Source organism: Cyprinus carpio, chromosome A19, assembly GCF_018340385.1.
Source record: "Cyprinus carpio isolate SPL01 chromosome A19, ASM1834038v1, whole genome shotgun sequence".
Lineage (NCBI taxonomy): Eukaryota > Metazoa > Chordata > Actinopteri > Cypriniformes > Cyprinidae > Cyprinus > Cyprinus carpio.
In genome coordinates, this window is record NC_056590.1 from 6,313,732 (window position 1) to 6,334,710 (window position 20,979).

General features: G+C 34.4%; 1 protein-coding gene across 5 annotated transcripts in view; it reads left to right on the forward strand.

Annotated features, from left to right (window-relative positions):
* LOC122148760 (RNA-binding motif, single-stranded-interacting protein 3-like) overlaps window positions 1–1,264 on the forward strand; it is a 38,794-nt gene extending 37,530 nt beyond the window's left edge. For all 5 annotated transcript variants that reach the window (XM_042776161.1, XM_042776162.1, XM_042776164.1 and 2 more), the window contains one exon: window positions 755–1,264. In XM_042776161.1, the coding sequence (XP_042632095.1) occupies window positions 755–758 (4 nt within the window). In that variant the 3' untranslated portion in view covers window positions 759–1,264. The remainder of the gene's footprint in view (window positions 1–754) is intronic.
* The last annotated feature ends 19,715 nt before the right edge of the window (window positions 1,265–20,979 follow it).

Here is a 20,979-nt window from a genome sequence, read left to right on the forward strand (position 1 = left end):
TATTTTATCAACCACCAGTGAACACCTTACATCCTTTTTTTTTTTTTTTTTCAAAAAAATAAACAGTAAAGCTCGAGTTAATTGCATTTCACCTTACTACCTTAAATTAAAAATACTGCTAAATGGGTATTTTATTTTTGTATATTTTTCATTCATTCATGTATTATATCCACCCTATTATATATTAACGTAGTAACCTGAATGCACTTTACAACCTGATGACAGGCCTTTGATTTTTTGTTTTTTCAAAAAAATAAATAATTGTTAGAAAGCGAATGAGTCATTTAATGCATTAATCATCTAGGTATAAAAATATACTGTTTAACTATATGAAAAGATACTAACTTGAAATGTGACAAATGTGACTATATGTAGAAATCAAAATTAATATTATAGATTAATAAATGCTATATAACATATTAACTAATGAGTTTAATGATGACCTTACTGGCCTTATATATATATATATGTGTGTGTGTGTGTGTGTGCAAACATAAATAAATATATATACATGTTGTTAATTATTTTATTAATAGTATTAAGGCTTCTGAACATTGTGTTCACCTGTTTCACAATCCTGTTATATTAATAAATGCTGCAAACATGTTGTTCATTGTTAGTTCACAATACCTGTTCATAATACCTTATGCAAAACTAACTTATTATTTTTTTTATTTTTTTTTTGCATTTGCACTTACAGTTTTGTTTGTGCACTGTAGATGCACTGATGGATGATTTTGTGTGTTGTTCTCAGATAGCATCCTGAGGAGGTGACTGTACGTCAGCGTTGCCTTCTGATGGAGATCAGACGCTCTGCACTGAAAATACAGACACATTATGAACTTCCAGGTGACCTCAGAACCAAAAACACTGACTTGACTTATTTCCCACCTGGACTGAAGGACTCCGCAGGCCGCTTCATGAGCTGATGAGGTTTATTCTCTGGTTCTGATTAGAAGAACACGGATTATCTTCCTCTGATATTAAGCTAACACATCTTTATATTCTGTTGATTTTCAAATGTTGGTTTTATAGGAATTTACACAAATCTCAGTTGCCTTAATTTTGAATACATCTGAAATTTGTTTAATATCTGGTATCATGTGTAAATAATGACGGGACTGAATCCTGATATCACCTCTTCTTCACTTGAAGAAAAATAATTATAATTTTTCTGAATGGATTGCATTTTACCGAACATTAATTTTCACAAAGAGGGAAAAACAGTACAGCAGTTTGCTGTTATTGATAAACATGCTTTTTAACATTAATTTTCACAAAGAGGGAAAAATTATATATTATTGATTTATTTATACATATATATATATATGCTTACCACACACACACACCTTAACACCACAAAATTTTCACTTTACACACACACCACACACACTTTGATTTGCCTCACATTAGATTTGCTTTTTGAACCTTAATTTAAATATATCTTTATTTTTTAGCTTGCCTTTTCACAACATTGTTTTAAAATAAATTATCAAATTTCATTTATTGAAAGCCTACTTGCTTTTAAACCTATAACTTTGTTTAATGTTTTATTTTGATTGTTTTTACATTTTTTATGATTTAATTATTTTTAATACGTTTTTTTATGTTTTTTTAATGTTTTAATTTAAAATTGTGTATTTAAATTTTGCATTTTTTATTTTATTTAATTTTTATTAAGTTTTATTCTGCTTGTTTTTATTTTAAATTTTTAAATGTTAAATTTACTTGTTTAAATTTTACATTAAGATCTAATTTGATCAATTAAAAAATTACATTTGCTGCTGAACATTTATGTAAATTAACTTAACATCACACATAATTAGAACAACTTAAAAAGCTAAATGAAAGCAAAAGCATGGATGAAGTATGTGTGATGTTGAACTCAATCAGTCTAAAGCAATAGAAGAAGTAGTTCCTGTAGTTTTGTGTAGTTGAGAATGAATGACGGTCGTTTCTAAACCAAAGAGGAAACTTTCTCAAGATGTTTTGCTCTTAATATGTTGATGTTGTTTTTTACAGCTGCTGCTATTGTTGTTTTTTATTATTATTGTGTTGTTATTGTTGTTATTATTATAACTCAATTATTTTTATTGTGTTAACCAGTTGATTATTGATCATCTCTTTATGTACACTCATAAGCAAGATCCACAGTGTCCAGAAAGCGTATTTGAACAGTAAATAATTACCTTAATTACTTACAGAATTGCTCAGAGAATATAATAACATTTCAATAGTTTAACAACACATTCACATTAACACAGTTCTATGATCTTGGTTAATGGCCACATGACATGCAGGTAATCAAATAAAATTTATCATCTTTTTTAGTAAGGGTTTATTTAATTTATTTTTTTTATTATGCATTTTAATTTAGCATTTTTATGATTTCAGAATTTTGTAGTCAGTGTTTTTTTGTTTTTATTTAAATCATTTATTTTAATTTAGCATTTTAATGATTTAATTAATTTTTCCTAAGTGTTTTGTTTTGTTTTTATTTTAATCATTTTAATTTTAAATTTATGCTATAATTTTAGTAAGTGTTTTTTTATCATTTGTCTATTTTCATTTTACATTTTTAATGATTCATATTTTGTCAGTATTTTATTTTAACTTTAAAACTATATTTTGTGCATTTTTTTTATCATTTTGGTATTTTATTTACATTAAGATTTAAAGTTCAATGTTTTTTTTTAGAATTTAGTAAGTGTTTTAATATTGTTATTTTAATTATTTATTTTATTTTTGTTTTTAATGTACGTTCAGTGTTTTTTATTATTGTTTAATTTAGTTAAACAATATTATTAAAGTTATTTAATTTGATATCTTTATGATTTTTTTTTATCTTAAAAAGATTTAACATTTTTATGATTTAATTAATTGTGTCTTAATGTCTTACTACACACCCAAAAGTATGTACTTTCCCAACGTCAGTAGGTTGTAGTAGAATTAGAGTGTGATTTGAGACGCAGCCGCATGTAAAGATCTATGTTCTACAAGAAAACATTGAAACATGCAGCTGATCGCGATGAGACGCTCAGAAGAGGAGTGACGCCGCGTTTACCCGCAGTGTGAACATTTTATAGTTCTACAGGATCTTCTCTTAGAGCAACTTTTTGAGCAGTTTTGCCGGGCAACTTTTTTTGAGCAATGTTGCTTGGGCACGTTCCCATTGAGAATGGGTAACAAATTTCTGTCTGCATACTTTAGATCGGTCGTGGGCCCTGTGTCTCACCTGGTTGCCCGTTTTTTGAACATTACTCAGTAAGTTGCCCCGTGTATCGTGAGCCTTAAGGTGACCTCCAGTGATGCTGATGAGGAACCTGTCGCGCTGAAATCACTGCTGACTGTCCTCATGTCCTTCTCGTGGTCACGGCGGGTTCCCGCAGGCTCGAGCAGGTGTTGAGCGCTCCGGAGTCATTCACAGAGACGTTCCTCTCGCCTCAGCGCTCGTGTCCTTTAGCGTATGCAGACACACTCTCGCCATCTGTGAGCCTTGCAGGCTTTTTGGTGATGGAGATGCTGAAAGAGCGACAGCATTTTTATTCTCTTAAAGTTAAACTAATGTCAGGACATCATTTGAGCCCCGTCTGAACTTTCGACGGCGCGTTCTTGAGCTCATTTTCTTCACAATCGCATCTACAGTTATTTCTGCTGCATTACATTCAAGTTAAAATGTCAAAGCGGGTTAGTTGAATGTGATTTAGCTGTTTAGTTTTTTCATGCACCATCATCTTAGCGCATATCACCTTAGAATTGTAATGAATTATTTCAAATAAAATATATTTATTTTTAGTTTTATTTACAATTATTTTTATATTTAATTTTTTTATTTATTTTGAGGCTTTTCAAATATTTTACATTTATATTTTTGTTTTATTTCAATTAGTTTTTATCTAAAAATTATTTTAAATAATTTTCTCTTTAAAATTAAAATTGCAGTATTTTTTAAGTTAAGTAGTATTGTTGTATAAATCTAGTTTATATTATGGTATTATTATAACTTATATATATATATATATATTATATATCTATATATATATATATATATATAGTGTGTGTATATGTGTGGTGGTTACAATTATGGTTTAATTTTTAGTAATGGTTTTGTTTTGATAGTTTTTATTTTAAAATAAATTTAATTTTACTATGTTAAAATTACATTTTTCATTTATTTTCCCCCTTTTTAATTTAATTTTGTAATTTAAAAGAACGGGGGGCTATTCAAATTGTTTTATAGTAATATATTTTGATTTTTAACTTTTATTTTAAATATATAAAATTGTATAATATTTAATTTAGTCATTTAAAATTATTTTAATTTATTTTTTATAAATATTTTTATGATTTAATTTTAATTAACATTTATTTTAAGTTTTTTTTAATGGTCCTTGTTTTTATTATTATTATTATTATTATTATTTTATTATGTCATTTTTAGTAAGTATATTATTTTGATTGTTTTTTATTTTAAAATGTTATTTATTTTAAATTTTTATTGTTTAATTATTAGCTTTTAAAGCTAATAATTCACAGTTTGAAAGTGTGAACTGTGTAACCTTTTCAAGAACAGTTCAGTTCATATCTGAAACAGTAGAGCGAGTGACAGTGAAAACACAAATCCACACAAGTTTAAGGGTTTTAAGAGGAAACTTCAGACCAGCATTTCCAGCAGAACCCACAGGACCCAACAGAGATCGGCTGAAAGTGTGTCCTGGTTTATGAGTTCAAACATCTGTGATTTTGTTTTTGAAGAGTGATTCATCTGTTCTTTTATTTTCAGTATTAGAGGATAAATGTGAAAAGGAAACATTTTATGATGTTTTGGCTTTTCTTTAAATAAGATTTGAGTAATAAAAAGATTTGAAAGACACTCTAGTGTAATGGATTGATGTTACCATGTCACAAGTTTGTCTAGACGGAAACTGACATTCAAAATTAAAACTACACTTATAAGTTTCGTCGATCCGAGTGAATACAATCCAATCGTTAGTAGATCAGAAATTCGGAGAGCGGATCGCGAATCATTTGATTCATATCAGGACTTCGGAGAGCGGAATCAGGAATTTGGAGCGGATTCGCGAATCATCTTGATTGGTGTGGGTTCTTGGGTCTTTTGGTTTGTTAGTGGGAGCGGGTTCGCGAATCATTTGATTCAGATCAGGAATTTGGAGGCGGATTCGCGAATCATTTGATTCATATCAGTACTTCGGACTCATCAGGACTTCGGACTCGGAGCGGGTTCGCGAATCATTTGATTTAGATCAGTACTTCGGACTCGGAGCGGGTTCGCGAATTCGTTTTATTGAGTTATTTGGTTCTTAGGACTCGGAGCGGGTTCGCGAATCCTAAGATAAATCAGGATTTCGGAGCTCCGAGCGAATGTCAGATCATGTACTTCGGACTCGGCAGCGTGTCGCGAATCATTTGATTCATATTCTATTCTATCGGACTCGGAGCGGGTTCGCGAATCATTTGACCTGCATCTCAGACGTCGAATCGAGCGATGTTGCAAATCAGTTGCTTGATCAGGACTTTCGACTGCGGCGGGTCGGAATCATTTGATTCCTATCATGACGTGTCGACTCGGGAGCGCGAATCAGTTGATTCAGAGCGCAGGACTTCGGACTCGGCGGGTTTCGGCCGAAATCATTTGATCAATCTCAGGAACTTCGGACTCGAGCTGGATCGCGCCAATCATTTATGCATTCAGGAATTTGGACTCTGGCTTCGGGTTCGCGAATCATTTGAATTCATATCATAGTCAGGACTTCGGACTCGGAGCGGGTTCGCGAATACATTGACGCGATCGGGAAAGCAGAAGGATGCGGGTTCGCGAATCATTTGATTCATAGCAGGAATTTTGAATAGCGGAGTTGGGTTCGCGAAGCATTTGATTCATATCAGGACTTCGGGACTCGAGCGGGTTCGCGGAGCGTTGGATTCAGATCAGGACGGTCGACTCTGAGCGGGTTCGCGAATCATTTGATTCAGCTGCAGGACTTCGGACTCGGAGCGGTTCGCGAATCATTTGATATCTGATCAGGAATTTGGTGAGCGGATGTTTCAGTTCGCGAATCATTTGATTCAGATCAGTGACTTCGGACTCGGGAGCGGGTCGCGCACTCATTTGATTCAGAATCAGACTGCGGACCTCGGAATCGGGTCCGCGAATAATTGATTCAGATCTATGGAATTTGGAGCGGATTTCGAGACTCATTTGATTGGTCATATCAGGAATTCTGACATCGCGAGCGCGTGGGTTCGCGAACTTTTGATTCGGATCAGGACTCGGACTCGGAGCGGGTTCGCGAATCAGTTTGATTCATATACGGACTTCGTACTCGAAGCGGTTCGCTAATCATTTCGAGTCAGATCGTACTTCGACTCGAGCCAGGTTCGTCATCATGATTCGACAGGACTCGGAGCGGGTTCGCGAATCAGTTTGATTTCAGATTCCATACGTCGGACTCGAGCGGCCCGTTCGCGAATCTTTTGATTCAGATCAGGACTGCGACTAGGAGCCGGAGCGGGTTCGCGATTATTTTTATTAAGGTATTGGGATTCGGAGCGGGATCGCGAATCATTTGATTCATATCAGGACTTCTGGATCGCAAATGCGGTTGCAAAAAACGCGAATCATTTGATTCAGATCAGTACTTCGGACTCGGAGCGGGTTCGCGAATCATTTGATTCAGATCAGTACTTCGGACTCGGAGCGGGTTCGCGACATGGTGATGCAAATCATTTGATTCAGCATCAGGACTTCGGATCTCGGCAACTCGGATCGCGCGGGTTCGCGAATCATTTGATTCAGATCAGGAATTTGGAGCGGATTCGCGAATCATTTGATTCATATCAGGACTTCGGACTCGGAGCGGGTTCGCGAATCATTTGATTCAGATCAGGAATTTGGAGCGGGCTCGGACTCGCAGCGGCTTCGCGAATCATTTGATTCAGATCAGTACTTCGGACTAGTAGTTTGTTTAATATCAGGACTTCGGACTCGGAGCGGATCATTTGCGAATCATTTTGATTAATATCAGGGAATTTTGGACTCGGAGCCGTGGCTGTTCGCGAATCATTTGATTCATATCCGGAATTCGGGACTCGGAGCGGTGTTCGCGAAATCATTTGATCAGACAGGGAATCGGACGCGGACGCGGTGTGCGCAGAATCATGTTGAATCAGATCACCGGATTCGGATTCGGAGAGGATCGGAGCGGGTTCGCGAATCATTTGATTCATATCAGGACTTAAAAAAAAATTATTAATACATTTACACCTTAAGAGGACACTTCGAGAGCGCGTGTGTTCGCGAATCACTTGATTTTTCAGATTACACTTCGGACTCGGAGCGGGTTCGCGAATCATTCATGCACTCATCTATCAACTCTGAATAAAGAGAAGAGAGATTCACTAATAAATTGTCTCTAGCAATGATTTTGATCAAACAATTAAATGTCTGTTGTCTGCTGTTATGCCCCCAACTATGCCAAAATCAAACCTACACCCTTGTTAAATTACAAATGCAAAGCTTTATTCAAGTTAATCAAACTGAAAGATGTAGATCACCTACAACAAACCATCTGTATAAAGACCAAATGATTGTTTAATGTGCTGTTTGGGTCAGTAGCTTGATCAAACTGTCCCTCCTAATGGTTTTTGCTTTGTGTGCGTGTGTGTGTGTGTGTGTGTGTGTGTGTGTGTGTGTGGTGTTGTTGTTGTTGTTGTTGTTGTTGTTGTTGTTTTTGTTTATGGTCTTAATTCGTCTTGACCAGTTACAGATGTCTTGTTTTGTGGTGCTGATGTTAGTTTGTGTTCAGATCTTGAGCACTAGAGGGCAGCACCGACTCTGTGTTTCTGGATTTGTTTGGTTAAAATTCAAGGCCAAATGAAAATTTAAAATAAAATAACTTTAAAAAAAACAACAGTAATTTAAAATCAAACAATGGGGAAAAAAATAATTATATCTAAATATATATATATATATATATATATATATATGATCCTATATAATTTAAAAAAAAAAAATTCCCATTGTTTGATTTTAAATTACTGTTGTTTTTTTTTATTTTATTTTAAATTTTCATGATTAAATACATTTTTATTTGTTTAATTAAAAAAAATGTAACTATACATTTTTATAAATTGTTTTTAGTATTTTATTTGTATAGTTTTAATTTTAAAATAATTAATTTTAATTTTACATTTATGATTTAAGATTGTTGAGGATGTCTGAAGCTGAATCGTGTTCAAACCCCGCAGATACACTTCACTTCCATCCCTGCATTTGTTATTATTATGGTTTATTATTTCAAACCTCACAAACATCTCTTTTGTCTTGTTATGCTCTCTGGGGGGATCTGATGTAAATCTTCAGATCAGAATGTGTTGTGAAAGAGCTCTACACATGAGATACAACTGACTGGATTTAATGAATGTCAGACATGTTCTCGTTTGACTCGTTTTCTGGATCACAGACAGATCTAATCCTCAACATGTGGGTTTGCTGTGAATGTTTTGTCTGGGTTTGTGTTGTGTAACTCAAACAACAGACATAAATATAGAAAATCAGAACCAGATTGTAGTATCTGTCTCGGTTCATTTGGAGCTTCATATACACAAAAACAAGACTGCAAGATAGTATATTGCTAAATTGTACACATTTTCAGTGGTCAAAAACCAATCCTGGGTCACATAATGTCCTATGACCCTTTAGGTTTTAAGTTTTATTGATGGGCGATCTGACAAATCATAATGCAGAATCTGCCATTTTGTCCCACAAACAAACCAGACATGTGGGTGGACTTGAACTTGGAAAAAGTGTATTGAAACAAGATATCTTCTGATTTACAGTCATGTTTATTGTGTGTAATAACTAGTAAAGAGGAAGTTACCAAGGAATAATTTACCACTTTCATTTAGTTAAACAATACAATTTAATAAAAATGCATAATAAAAAAACTATTTAGACATTTAAAAAACTTAATTTAAAAAATAAAATAAAAACTGTAATAGGATCTCACTGATCTAAACCAGGTTATTATAGTTATCTAACATTAAATATAAAACCTTAAAAATACTTTTGTTACTCTGCATAAAATTAATTGTTAACTGAAATATTTGCATTTTAAAATACTTTTGTTACTCTGCATAAAATTAATTGTTAACTGAAATATTTGCATCATATAATGCTAAATCGCCAAGGAATAAAAACTATCAAATTTTGTAAGAAAATTACAAAAATAGTTATAAATCTTGTATAAATCTGAATATACTAAACTATATGTAGAAAAAATTTAATGTAGGAAAAAACTAAGAAAAATTACAAAAATATTTATAAAAACTATAATAGTATCTCAGTGATACTAAAATAACCTGCTTTTGAAAAATGTCTTAAAGCAGCCTAAACTCTTTTAGTCTTGCGGGCTGTTGGTTGGTTTTGCAGGGTTTTAGACACTTCTGTTGGTTTGTGTATTTTGTCTTGTCTTTTGAAACTTTGCTCATTTCTTTTGGATAAAAGTATCTGCTAAATGAATACAATTTTAAGCCGGTCAGATTGGGAGACCAGCTGAAACCAGCAAACCATCCTAGGCTGGTTTAAGATGTTGTTTCAGCAGTGTAAATGAATTATGATTTTCAGAAATATAATGGTAACACTTTAGTATAGGGACCAATTCTCACTATTAACTAGTTGCTTATTATCATGCCTATTATTAACATATTGGCTGTTTATAAAACATTTATTCTACAAGACCATATTCTAGGTCTACACCTCTACCTAATACTTAAACTTAACAACCTTACTAACTATTAATAAGCAGCAAATTAGGAGTTTATTGATGCAAAAGTCATAGTTAATGGTTTGTTAATAGCTAATATTGAACCTTAAAATAACATGTGACCTAAATAATAAACTATTGCATTCTTGAAATACCGATTTTTTTCCTGTTTATTTTTCAGGATTTGAGTTTATCCAGCAGGATCGCCGTTCACCACTGATTTAAATGACAAAGTTCTCCATTAGTCATATAAGAGGAAGTGTTCTTGGTAAATGACTGACCCTTTTTAGCTGAGGATTGATGTGTCTTCATCCAGATCCTGATGTTGTCTGTGTTTCAGCAGTACGAGGAACAGAGAGAGAAACCGGATCGTTCTCTGATGAATCTGCTGATATTATGGTATGACAGAGACACTCTGTTCATTCAGATGAGTGGAAAATGAATAAATGTAAACTTTTGAATGGAAGTATATCACCATTTACACAAAGATATTGTGCAGCACAATTGTTTTCAACATTGATAATAATCAGAAATGTTTATTGAGCAGCAAATCAGCATATTAGAATGATTTCTGAAGATCATGTGACACTGAAGACTGGAGTAATGATGCTGAAAATACAGCTGCGCATCACAGAAATAACATTTTAACATATAATCACATATACATTCACATAGAACACAGTTATTTTGAATTGCAATAATATTTTACAATTTTAATGATTGTTTTTATCAAATAAATGCAGCCTTGGTGACTTTTGACTGTTAATGTACTTAAACTAAACCAACCAGATGTGTGTGTGTGTGTGTGTGTGTGTGTGTGTGTGTGTGTGTGTGTGTGTGTGTGTGTGTGTGTGTGTGTGTGTGTGTGTGTGAATGATGTAAGCAGCTCTGCCTTTTATTTATGGGAAGTGATGAAACCCTGCTCCTTTTTCTGTAAAACATCTGTTTTTAGCTTATCTGATATCGAAACTGGATCATTATTTGTGTGTGTCAAATATCTCAGTATTGCACAACATTTCCTATTCTCATCATATGTTGTTTCTCTCAGCTGTCAGAACAACATGTTGAAAGAATTACAAAGACGTTACGTTGTCCAATCTATAAAGACTGTTCTGTCTGTCTGTTCCCTGGATAGTGAGGTAAAAATATACATTTAATGCATGGTCTAGAAAAAATCTGATAGTGGTTAATCCAGAAAAATGCTCAAAGCAAATGAGTATATTGGTCTAAATGAGTCTACTCCACCAAGCTATAAGCATGAGCCCCATCAGACTGGTCATGGCGGCGGTGTTGCAACAATATCCAGAGATATTCTTAATATTACTCAGAAAACAGGATACAGGTTTAAGTACTTCTGCTAAATTTTACAGTCACTTATGCAGAAAAAAATCCCTCCTATCTCTTGCTCTGTTTACCGTGTATAGACCTCCAGGGCCGTGTGCAGATTTCCTAAATGAATTTGCAGATTTCCTCTCAGAACTATTGGTTAATGTTGATAAAGCACTAATGATCGGAGACTTTAACATTCACGTTGATAATATAAATTGTGTTAGGACTTGCATTTACAGACTCTTTTAGGGTCAAGCAAAATGTCATCGGGACCCCACTCATCATTTTAATCATACACTAGATTTAATTACTGTATATCACATGAAATTGATCTTACTGATATAGATATCGTGCATCAAAGTGATGATGTTACTGACCATTTCCTTGTATCGTGCTTGCTGCGTATAACTGATATTAACTATATGGCTCCTCGTTATCGTCCAGGCAGAACTATTGTTGCTGGCTAATATTTGTTGTCAGGTAAGATGTATTGTTTATCTCAACTGCTCTGTGTTCCCATAAACACATATGATCTAGATGAAATGACTGGCAACATGGGCACTATCTTCTCTTATACATTAGAAGCTGTTAAAATCAAACTGAAAAAGGTTAGAGAAAACTGTACTGTGCCATGGTACAACAGTAATACCCACTCTCTCAAGAAAGAAACTCATAGTCCTTAGCGCAAATGGAGAAAAACGAACTTGGAAGTTTTTAGAATCGCGTGGAAAAACAGTATGTCCAGCTATAGACAGGCTCTAAAAAAACTGCCAGGGCCGAGCATATCCACAACTCATAGAAAAATAAACCAAAAACAATCCAAGGTTTTTTACATTTAGCACAGTGGCTAGATTAACAAATAACCAGATGCCACCCGATCTAAATATCCCCTCATACTGTAGTTAAATAATATTGATTTTGTGTTTATGTTCACTGATAAAATAAATAACATCAGAAATAATATAAAATGTGTATTTTATAGAGTCTAGTACTTCAGCTTCATACATCGCACCCCCCCAAAAAAAACAAAAAAAACAATTGCAGTGCTTTACAGCTATAGGACAGAGAAAAGCGCTAAATAAACTTATCACTGCATCTAAACCAACAACATGTGTATTAGATCCTGTACCCACTAAATTACTGAAAGAGTTGCTACCTGTAGCAGAAGAACCGCTTCTCAATATTATTAACTCGTCGTTATCTTTAGGTCACGTCCCAAAACCATTAAAGCTGGCAGTTATTAAGCCTCTTATTGAACCACAACTAGATCCTAGTGAACTGGCAAATTACAGACCCATTTCAAATCTTCCGTTCATGTCTAAAATTCTAGAAAAAGTTGTGTCCACTCAATTGTACTCCTTCCGGGAAACAAATGATATGTTTGAAGAATTTTTTGTCAGGTTTCAGGCCCCATCATAGCACTGAAACTGCACTTGTTAAAATGCAATTACATGCAAATTACAAATGACTTGCTTCTTGCGTCAGACCAAGGCTGCATCTCATTGCTAATTTTACTTGATCTTAGTGTTGCATTCGACACCATAGATCATGACTACTCCTAGATCGATTACAAAACTATACAGGTATTCAAGGGCATGCTTTAAGATGGTTTAAATCCTACCTGTCCATCCATTATCACTTTATTAACACCAGTCAAGTATGGAGTGCAACAAGGATCTGTCCTAGGTCCTCTGCTGTTTTCAATATACATGCTCCCCCTTGGTTCTATTATTAGAAAATACAATATTAGTTTCCACTGTTATGCTGATGATACTCAACTATATATCTCAACGAGACCAGATGAAACTTCTAAATTATCTAAGCTAACAGAGTGTGTTAAAAATGTAAAAGACTGGATGACCAATCATTTTCTCCTATTAAATTTGAATTTGCAACTAAGATGGATGTACTGTTACTTCCTCTACAGTCAAAACTCTGGGTGTTATATTAGACAGTAACTTGTCTTTTGAAAATCATATTTCCCATGTTACAAAACAGCATTCTTCTATCTTAGAAACATTGCCAGGCTACGAAACATGTTACCTGTTTCTGATGCAGAAAAGCTATTTCACACATTCATGACCTCTAGACTGGACTATTGTAATGCACTGCTAGGTGGTTGTCCTGCATCTTCAATAAACAAGCTACAGGTAGTCCAAAATGTAGCGGCTATAGTCCTTACCAGGTCAAGAAAATATGATCATATTATTCCAGTTTTACATCCTCTACACTGGCTGCCTATTAAGTTCCGTATCACTTACAAAATGTTGCTACCTTTACTTACTTATAAGGCCCTAAATGGTATAGCTCCTGCGTACCTAACTACTTCTATCATGCCACAATCCATCACGCTTCTTAAGGTTGCAAAACTCCTGCACTAGCTCATCTCGACGCATTAAGTGGTCACTTTGGAAAGGTCATGCGTGACGTAGGTGGAAGCACCAACCCAGTGTTCACAAATGTGCAAAGAAAGTCTCTCCATATCCCTGTATGCTCTTCTGTATCATCCGCACCACAAGGATGCACTGTTTTATTTAAAAATAAAAGCTAAATACAAGTAGAAACAGTGCATCCTTGTGGCGGAGGACACAGAAGAGCATATGCAGCATACGGTGATATGAAGAGACACAGAGGAGACGGTTGACGAAGTAATTATTGAATAAAGTCATCATTTTTGTTTTCTTCGTTTACAAAAAGTGTTCCAGTCGCTTCATATAACCCAGATTGCACGTCTGATGGCAGATGGAGTTTTCTGACGACAACTTTCATACCTTTTCTGGACCTTGACGCTGTTATTTATTTATGGGAAAGTCTCAAGCCTCCAGGTTTTCATCCAAAATATCTTAAATTGTGTTCCGAAGACAAACTGAGCTTTTACGGGTTTGGAACGACACGGGGGTAAGTGATTAATAAAAACATTTTCATTTTGGGGTGGAGTATCCCTTTAAGAGCTGCTCGTGTGAACGACTTGAATGAGCAAAATCAGCTTTAAATCACCTGATACAAGCAGGTTTGTATTTTAAATTCGATTTTATTTTTTTATTTTCTGTTTTCATTTAATTTTTTTTTTTTTTTTATTTTTTTGGTGTGTTTGTTATTTTATTAGTTTTAGTTAGTAAAAATATGTCTACATAGTTTTTATTAATTTTTATTTCCATTTTAGTTATTTTAGTACATCCAGTTAAACTAAATAAAAATGAGAAATGTTGCCTGGGCAACTAGCAAATAATAAAATAAATAAAAATAGCAACTAACAAAATAAATGTAAGGATTTTTAAGTTTTATTTCAGTAAAAGTTTTTTTTTATTATATATATATATATTATATATATATATATATATATATTAGCTTAGAAATGTAGGTTTACCGGTTTACAGATTATCATAACCGAGTTATGTATTGCTTTAGATCTGAACATGGTACTTGTTTTAACATGTCTAACTCTCTCTCTCTCTCTCTCTCTCTCTCTCTCTCTCACTGTTTCTAGACATTCCATAACTACATGCTCTGGTTTCCATGGCAGCAGACTTCAAAATACAGGAAATTTAGGATGGAGAGAGAGAGACTACAGTCACATGGTACATGAGCATGAAGATTTGTGTGTCATTACAGGCACGTTTATCACAGCACACATTCACATGAACATTTGATCAAATGTGATAGTGTCTGTGAGGGGAAGCACTCACATACTCAAATATTAAGAAAGAAGTGAGTTTTAAACAAATTATGTGATGTGAAATGATCTCCTGATTCAAAAACAGATTTAATCTACAGTCATTGAGAATCTCGTTGTGATTCAATTCTAGAAACGAGAGTAAGAGGGAATGTTTTCTCTTCATTTCTGCATCATTACTCATTAAATCCTCTGCTTTGCATATATATAAAACACCATCAGATTGGTTGTTAGTACAACTTAAATGAGTTAAAATGATTGCTATGAACATTTGCATTGTTCATTGTGATGATGAACTGATACTAGACAGAAAACAGCCAGTGTACTAATTTTTAAGACGTGATCTATAAGTTGTGCGTTATACGATGATGTTGTAGAAAAACACATTGAAATGCATGTGGTCTTGCTCAGAGGTGTGAATGGCAGCCGTATACAGGACTAATGTGTGACAAATAGTCTGCAGTCATTTCTAACACTATTTTGAGTGTCCAGTGATTCATGATTGATGTGGACGGCAGACAGTCTGAACATCAACCACAATTAACACACATGATGTGGACGGCAGACAGTCTGAACATCAACCACAATTAACACACAGCGCCGCTTTATTTAGGAAGTAAAACCACGGCAGGAGGATTGTGCTGATCTGACGGATGTTAACGGCAGGTTGGGTTATTACTAATCGCCCCATCGTCAGGATTCAGATTTCTTTGTGGTTATTACATAAATACATGAACAATGCAAAGGAGGTCTGTTTACATTAATGTATCCGGCAGATGCTTTTATCCAAAACCACTTACATTGCATTGTGACCAGTTCATGCATTCCCTGGGAACTGATCGTCGATAGCAACCATTGTTATGTTAGTTTTATTTATATGCTATCATAGTTTTTATTTACTCAAATTTTATTATTTTAGCAGGTTTATGTGCCATGAAACATGTTTTCAGGATCTCTGTTTTCGTCAGCTATCTCATTAATAGCTATATTTCTGCTTTGTTTTTGTTTTTTCTGCTTTATTTTTCAGTTTCTTTGATGTCCTTCATTAGTAATTGGATAAGTATCATGAAGGTATTATGTATTTCACCCCAAAATCAGAAGAATTAAGAAAATATATTATTCAAAGTTCACTGTTTCACTGTCGCCTATTTCTGCCACGTAAGAAAAAAAAATCATATTAAGTCGTATTTATGAAATTAAAAGTCGAAAATGACAAAAAGTCCAAATTATGGCATACTACATATTATTTGTAAGATTAAGTCGAAATCATGACAAAACGTTGAAATTGACGAGTCATAATTTATGAGATGAAAATTTACAATTTTTGTAATATAATTATGACATAAAATGTTGAAACTGACATACTAAGTCATTATGACATTGTCTTAATTATGATTAAAAAGTCATAATTTTTTACTTTTTTTGTCGTCATTGATTTTTTAAGTCATAATATCAACTTTTTTAATCTATAAATATGACATAGTATGTCATTTTCAACTTTTTAATCTCACAGTTTTTACTTTTTGTGTTAATTGTGATTTACTAAAGCATTTTTTAATAATGTGAAATCATTCATAGTACAGTACATACTACAATAATAGACCAGTGTGCAAAACAAGTTTTTGAGTATTGTCACGTCAGTCTGTGAATGTCTTTCAATGATCTGATGTGCTAAAGCTCTCAGACATGCACTGTCTCTCTGTCTTACCACACATCTCGTGTCACGTCAGTATAGCAACTTTGGTCAGTCTGCAGACAGTCTGTGTGATTTATAGATGTCTGGAGACGACAGACGCTGCGTTTATAACAGCTAATGAAGCCTCTTACAGTAAAAAAAAAAAAAAAAAAAACGGTCACAGATTTACTGCAATTCAACACAAGCATCAGTTCAATAACCCCTCAAGACACAAGATTTGAGGAAACAGAATGACAAAGACTGAACTTCAAAACTTAGTGCAAGTGATGATGATTACAAGATGTGCCTATAAACATAAAAATAATGATTCAGTTACAAAATATATGCAAAATCACATATCGCATTAATTTAATGAGTCAGTGGCTTTCTGCAGCTTTGTTTTGGAAAAATATTTCCGTGCAATGCAGTTCAACTCAAGTTCATAATCATTGCATAAACATTACATAAAACTGCTGTTTTGATATATTTTGAGATTTACTTTTGAGAATATGATGCCCAGAAATGCTGTCTATGAAGGATATTCACTAGGTTTTGAGAATGTAATGCCTAAAAACATTATATATGAATGCAACTCAATAGGTATTGAGACTATAATGCCTAAAAATGCTGTCTATGTAGGAAATTCTCTAGGTTTTTAGACTATGATGTATAAAATGCTGTCTATGTAGGCACCTCAATAGGGTTTAAGACTATATGACAACCAGAAATGCAGTCTATGTAGGAAACTGCAGTTTTGATATATTTATGTTTTTAGAGACCTGCAGCTTAAAAACATATGGGAGGTTTAAAATAATGATTCAGTTATAAAATATATGCCAAATCACATTTCCAATCGGTAGTATATAGCCATGCAATACAGTTAAACTCGTTGCATTAAAATTATATTTTTTGATTTATTTAGAGTTTTACTTTTGTTTTTGATATGTTCAGAAATGCTGTCTATGTAGGATATTCACTAAGTTTTGATAATGTGATGCCTAAAAATGTTATATATGTAGGTACCTCGATAGTTTTTAAGACTATGATGCCTAAAAATTCTGCCTACAGTATGTAGGAAATTCACTAGGTTTTTAGACAATGTGTCAGACTTTGCTTCGTGTTTTGTGTATGTTTTGCTCCCTCTGACCCAGTTTTCGTCCTTATTTTGATTTCTTTCCAGATGTTCCCTGTTTGTTTTCATTGAATCTTGGTGTGTCTAATCATTAGTCCCTCGTTATCCTGTGCTTATAAACCCCAGTCCTTTCAGTTAGTGTTTGTCTGGTATTGTTTGTCAACTCCTTGTGCTACGTGTGATTCCCGCGATATGAATAAATTCCTTGGTTTAGTACTCCTGGTCTCCTCGTTCCTCGCTCCGTGTTCCCGCACAGTAGCAAACCATGACACCATGATGCCTAAAAAGCTCTCTATGCAGGAAACTGCAGGTTTGATATATTTATGAGACCTGCAGCTTCACCAAAAACACTCAAAGCGCAGTGCGAGTACATAAACCAAAGCATCTGTGTTTAATCATGTTCTAGACGCTGTTATTTATTATGAAGACATGAATTTGTTTCTCCAACACAAGCTATGTGAAACATGCAGAATTATTTTTATTTTTTTTATTTTTTTGCCATCTGCTTCACTTCCAGTTAAAGGTAGTAAAGCGACAGACAGTCGTCTAGACCAACTGATCAGCCCGTCTCCGGCTCCTAATTGACCCTTTCCATGGAATAAAACATGTTTCGCAAGCATTGCACTGACTTCCAGGAATGGAGTTTGATCATGTTGTCATGACAACCACAAAAACTGCATTTTTGGCTTGTGATTTCTGACACTGCATCAATCCTTCTTAATCGGTTTTTGTCTTAATTAATGGTCTTTAGGTAATTAAACCTGAATGCATTCACTTGAAAATCTGAACTGCATGAGATAAAATGTGTGATGCATGCTAATAAACTTGTTTCCTCTTATTTCCTCTTATTTGTCTGACCCCATTAGCAGATCTTTCTAATTTTAACTAAAGTAATTTTAAGTCTTAATACTGATCAGTTTTCTAAAAAAAAAAAAAAAAAAAAACTTATCTTAATTTTCCTTCATGTGCATCAGTTGTTTTGCACAGTTTTCTTTCTTTGGTCTAGATTTGTTGCTACTGATGTCAATTCTTGTTTTGTTTTTCTCACTCATGACTTGTTTAGGTAACGCTTGTGTCTCAAACCTATTGTGCTACCTAGACAGACAGCATATTTTGGCCTAAACAATGAGATTATAAACTTTGACTGCACTTCAAAAACATTTTCACGTGCCTATGATGCTCAGAAATGCTGTCTAGTTAGGCAGCTCACAGAATGCGTTTGATGTCTTACTACTGTAGGTAGGCGGTTTGCAAGGTTTGAGATGTCCAAAAATGCAGTGTAGGCGTGAAGCTCACCAAGTCAGGCACATGCTCAGAATTGCAGCCTAAACAGGCATATTGGTAACTTTCGAGAGCAAATATCTACAAAATGCTGTCTATGTAGGCAGCTTGCTAAGTTTTAAAATGCCTGAAACTTGTCCCTATGACTGCTCATTCGGTTATGACATGTGCCTAAAAATATTGTCTGTGTAGGCAACTCACTAGGTTTTGAGACACTGCCCAGAAATGCTATCTATGTAGGGTTCTTATAAGTTTTAGAGATGCCAAAAAAATGATGCCTAGGTAAAGAGCTCTTCAGGTTAAAGGACATGTGCCAAAGCCTGTCTATATAGATTTTTATTTTTTATTTTATTTTTTTACTATGATGCCTAAAAATGCAGTCTGTGTAGGCAGTTTAAGATTATGGTGCCTAAAATGTTATATATGTCGACAACTCTCAGTTTAGAAACTGATTCCCAGTAATGCTGTCTATGTAGGAAACTCCCTAACGCTTTGAGACTATGGTGCCAAAAATGCAGTCTGATTAGGAAACTAATCAGACTGCAACTAACGCTTTGAGACTATTATGATGTATAAAAAAAACGTAGGCAACTCACTAGGTTTTGAGAATATGAAGCAAAGAAATGCTGTCTATGTAGATAAATCAATAGGTTGTGAGACTATTTTGCCTAAAATGTTTCACAACTCTGAGACTATGGTGCCCAGAAAAGCAGTAGGAAACTCAACAGGTTTTGAGACTGAAGCCTAAAAATGTTTTCTATGTAGGCACCTCAGTAGGTTTTGAGAATGCTCAGAAGTGCTGTCTATGTAGGTAGCTCTCTGCTTTGAGACTGTTATGCCTAAAAAAGTTGTCTATGTAGTAAACTCAATAAATTTTAAGACTATGACACCCAGAAATGCAGTCTATGTAGGAAACTCAATAAGTTTTGAGATTGATGCCTAAAAAACCTCACTAGGTTTTGAGAATACTCAGAAATACTGTCTATGTAGGCAGCTCTCTGTTTTGAGACTATGATGTCCACAAATGCAGTCTATGTAGGGAACTCTATAGGTTTTGAGACTGATGCCTAAGATGCTGTCTGTTTTGGGATTTTGTTGTTTTTTGTGAATTTTATGTATGAAATTTTTTCTTTTTTGGGACTTTAAAGCCTAAAAATGTTTTTCAAAAGTGCTGTCTATGTAGGCAGCTCTCTGTTTTGAGACTGTTATGCCTAAAAAAGTTGTCTATGTAGTAAACTCAATAAAGACTATGACACCCAAAATACTATATATGTAGGAAACTCAATAGGTTTTGAGACTGATGCCTAAAATGCAGTCTATGTAGGAAACTCATTAGTTTTTGAGACTATAAAGCCTAAAAAAAATTATATGTAGGCACCTCAGTAGGTTTTGAGAATGTTCAGAAGAGCTGTCTATGTAGGCAGCTCTCTGTTTTGAGATTATGATGTCCAAAAATGCAGTCTATGTAGGAAACTCACTAGTTTTTGAGACTGGTGCCTAAAAAACCTCACTAGGTTTTGAGAATGCTCAGAAGGCTTAGGCATTTAGGCTTATAATGCCTAAATTGACGTCTGTGTGGGGAAACTCAATAGGTTTTGAGACAATGATGCCTAAAATATTATATATGTAGTATACTCTAGGTTTTGAGACTATGCCGCCCAAAAATGCAGTCTATGTAGGCACCTCACCAGGTTTTGAGAATGCTCAGAAGTGCTGTCTATGTAAGCAGCTCTATGTTTTGAGACTATAATGCCTAAAAATGCCATCTATGTAGGAAACTCTCAAGGTTTTGAGACTGTGATGCCCAGACATGTTAAGTTGTAAACTCATAGGTTTTGAGATTATGATGCCTAAAATGCTGCGTATGTGCATGCATGGGAAACTCTGTAGGTTTTGAGACTAATGACACCAAGAAATGTTCTTTATCTAGGTTTTGAGAATATGAGGCAAATGAGATGCCTTAAAATGTTGTCTATGAAGGCAACTTAGTATATGATGCCCATAAAGCCGTCTATGTGGTGCTCAGCAGCTTCAGAGCTGCCCTAAGGTGTTGTCTAGTGAGTGAGCGCAGTATGCACTGACACAGAGGCAGCAGTAGTGGTTT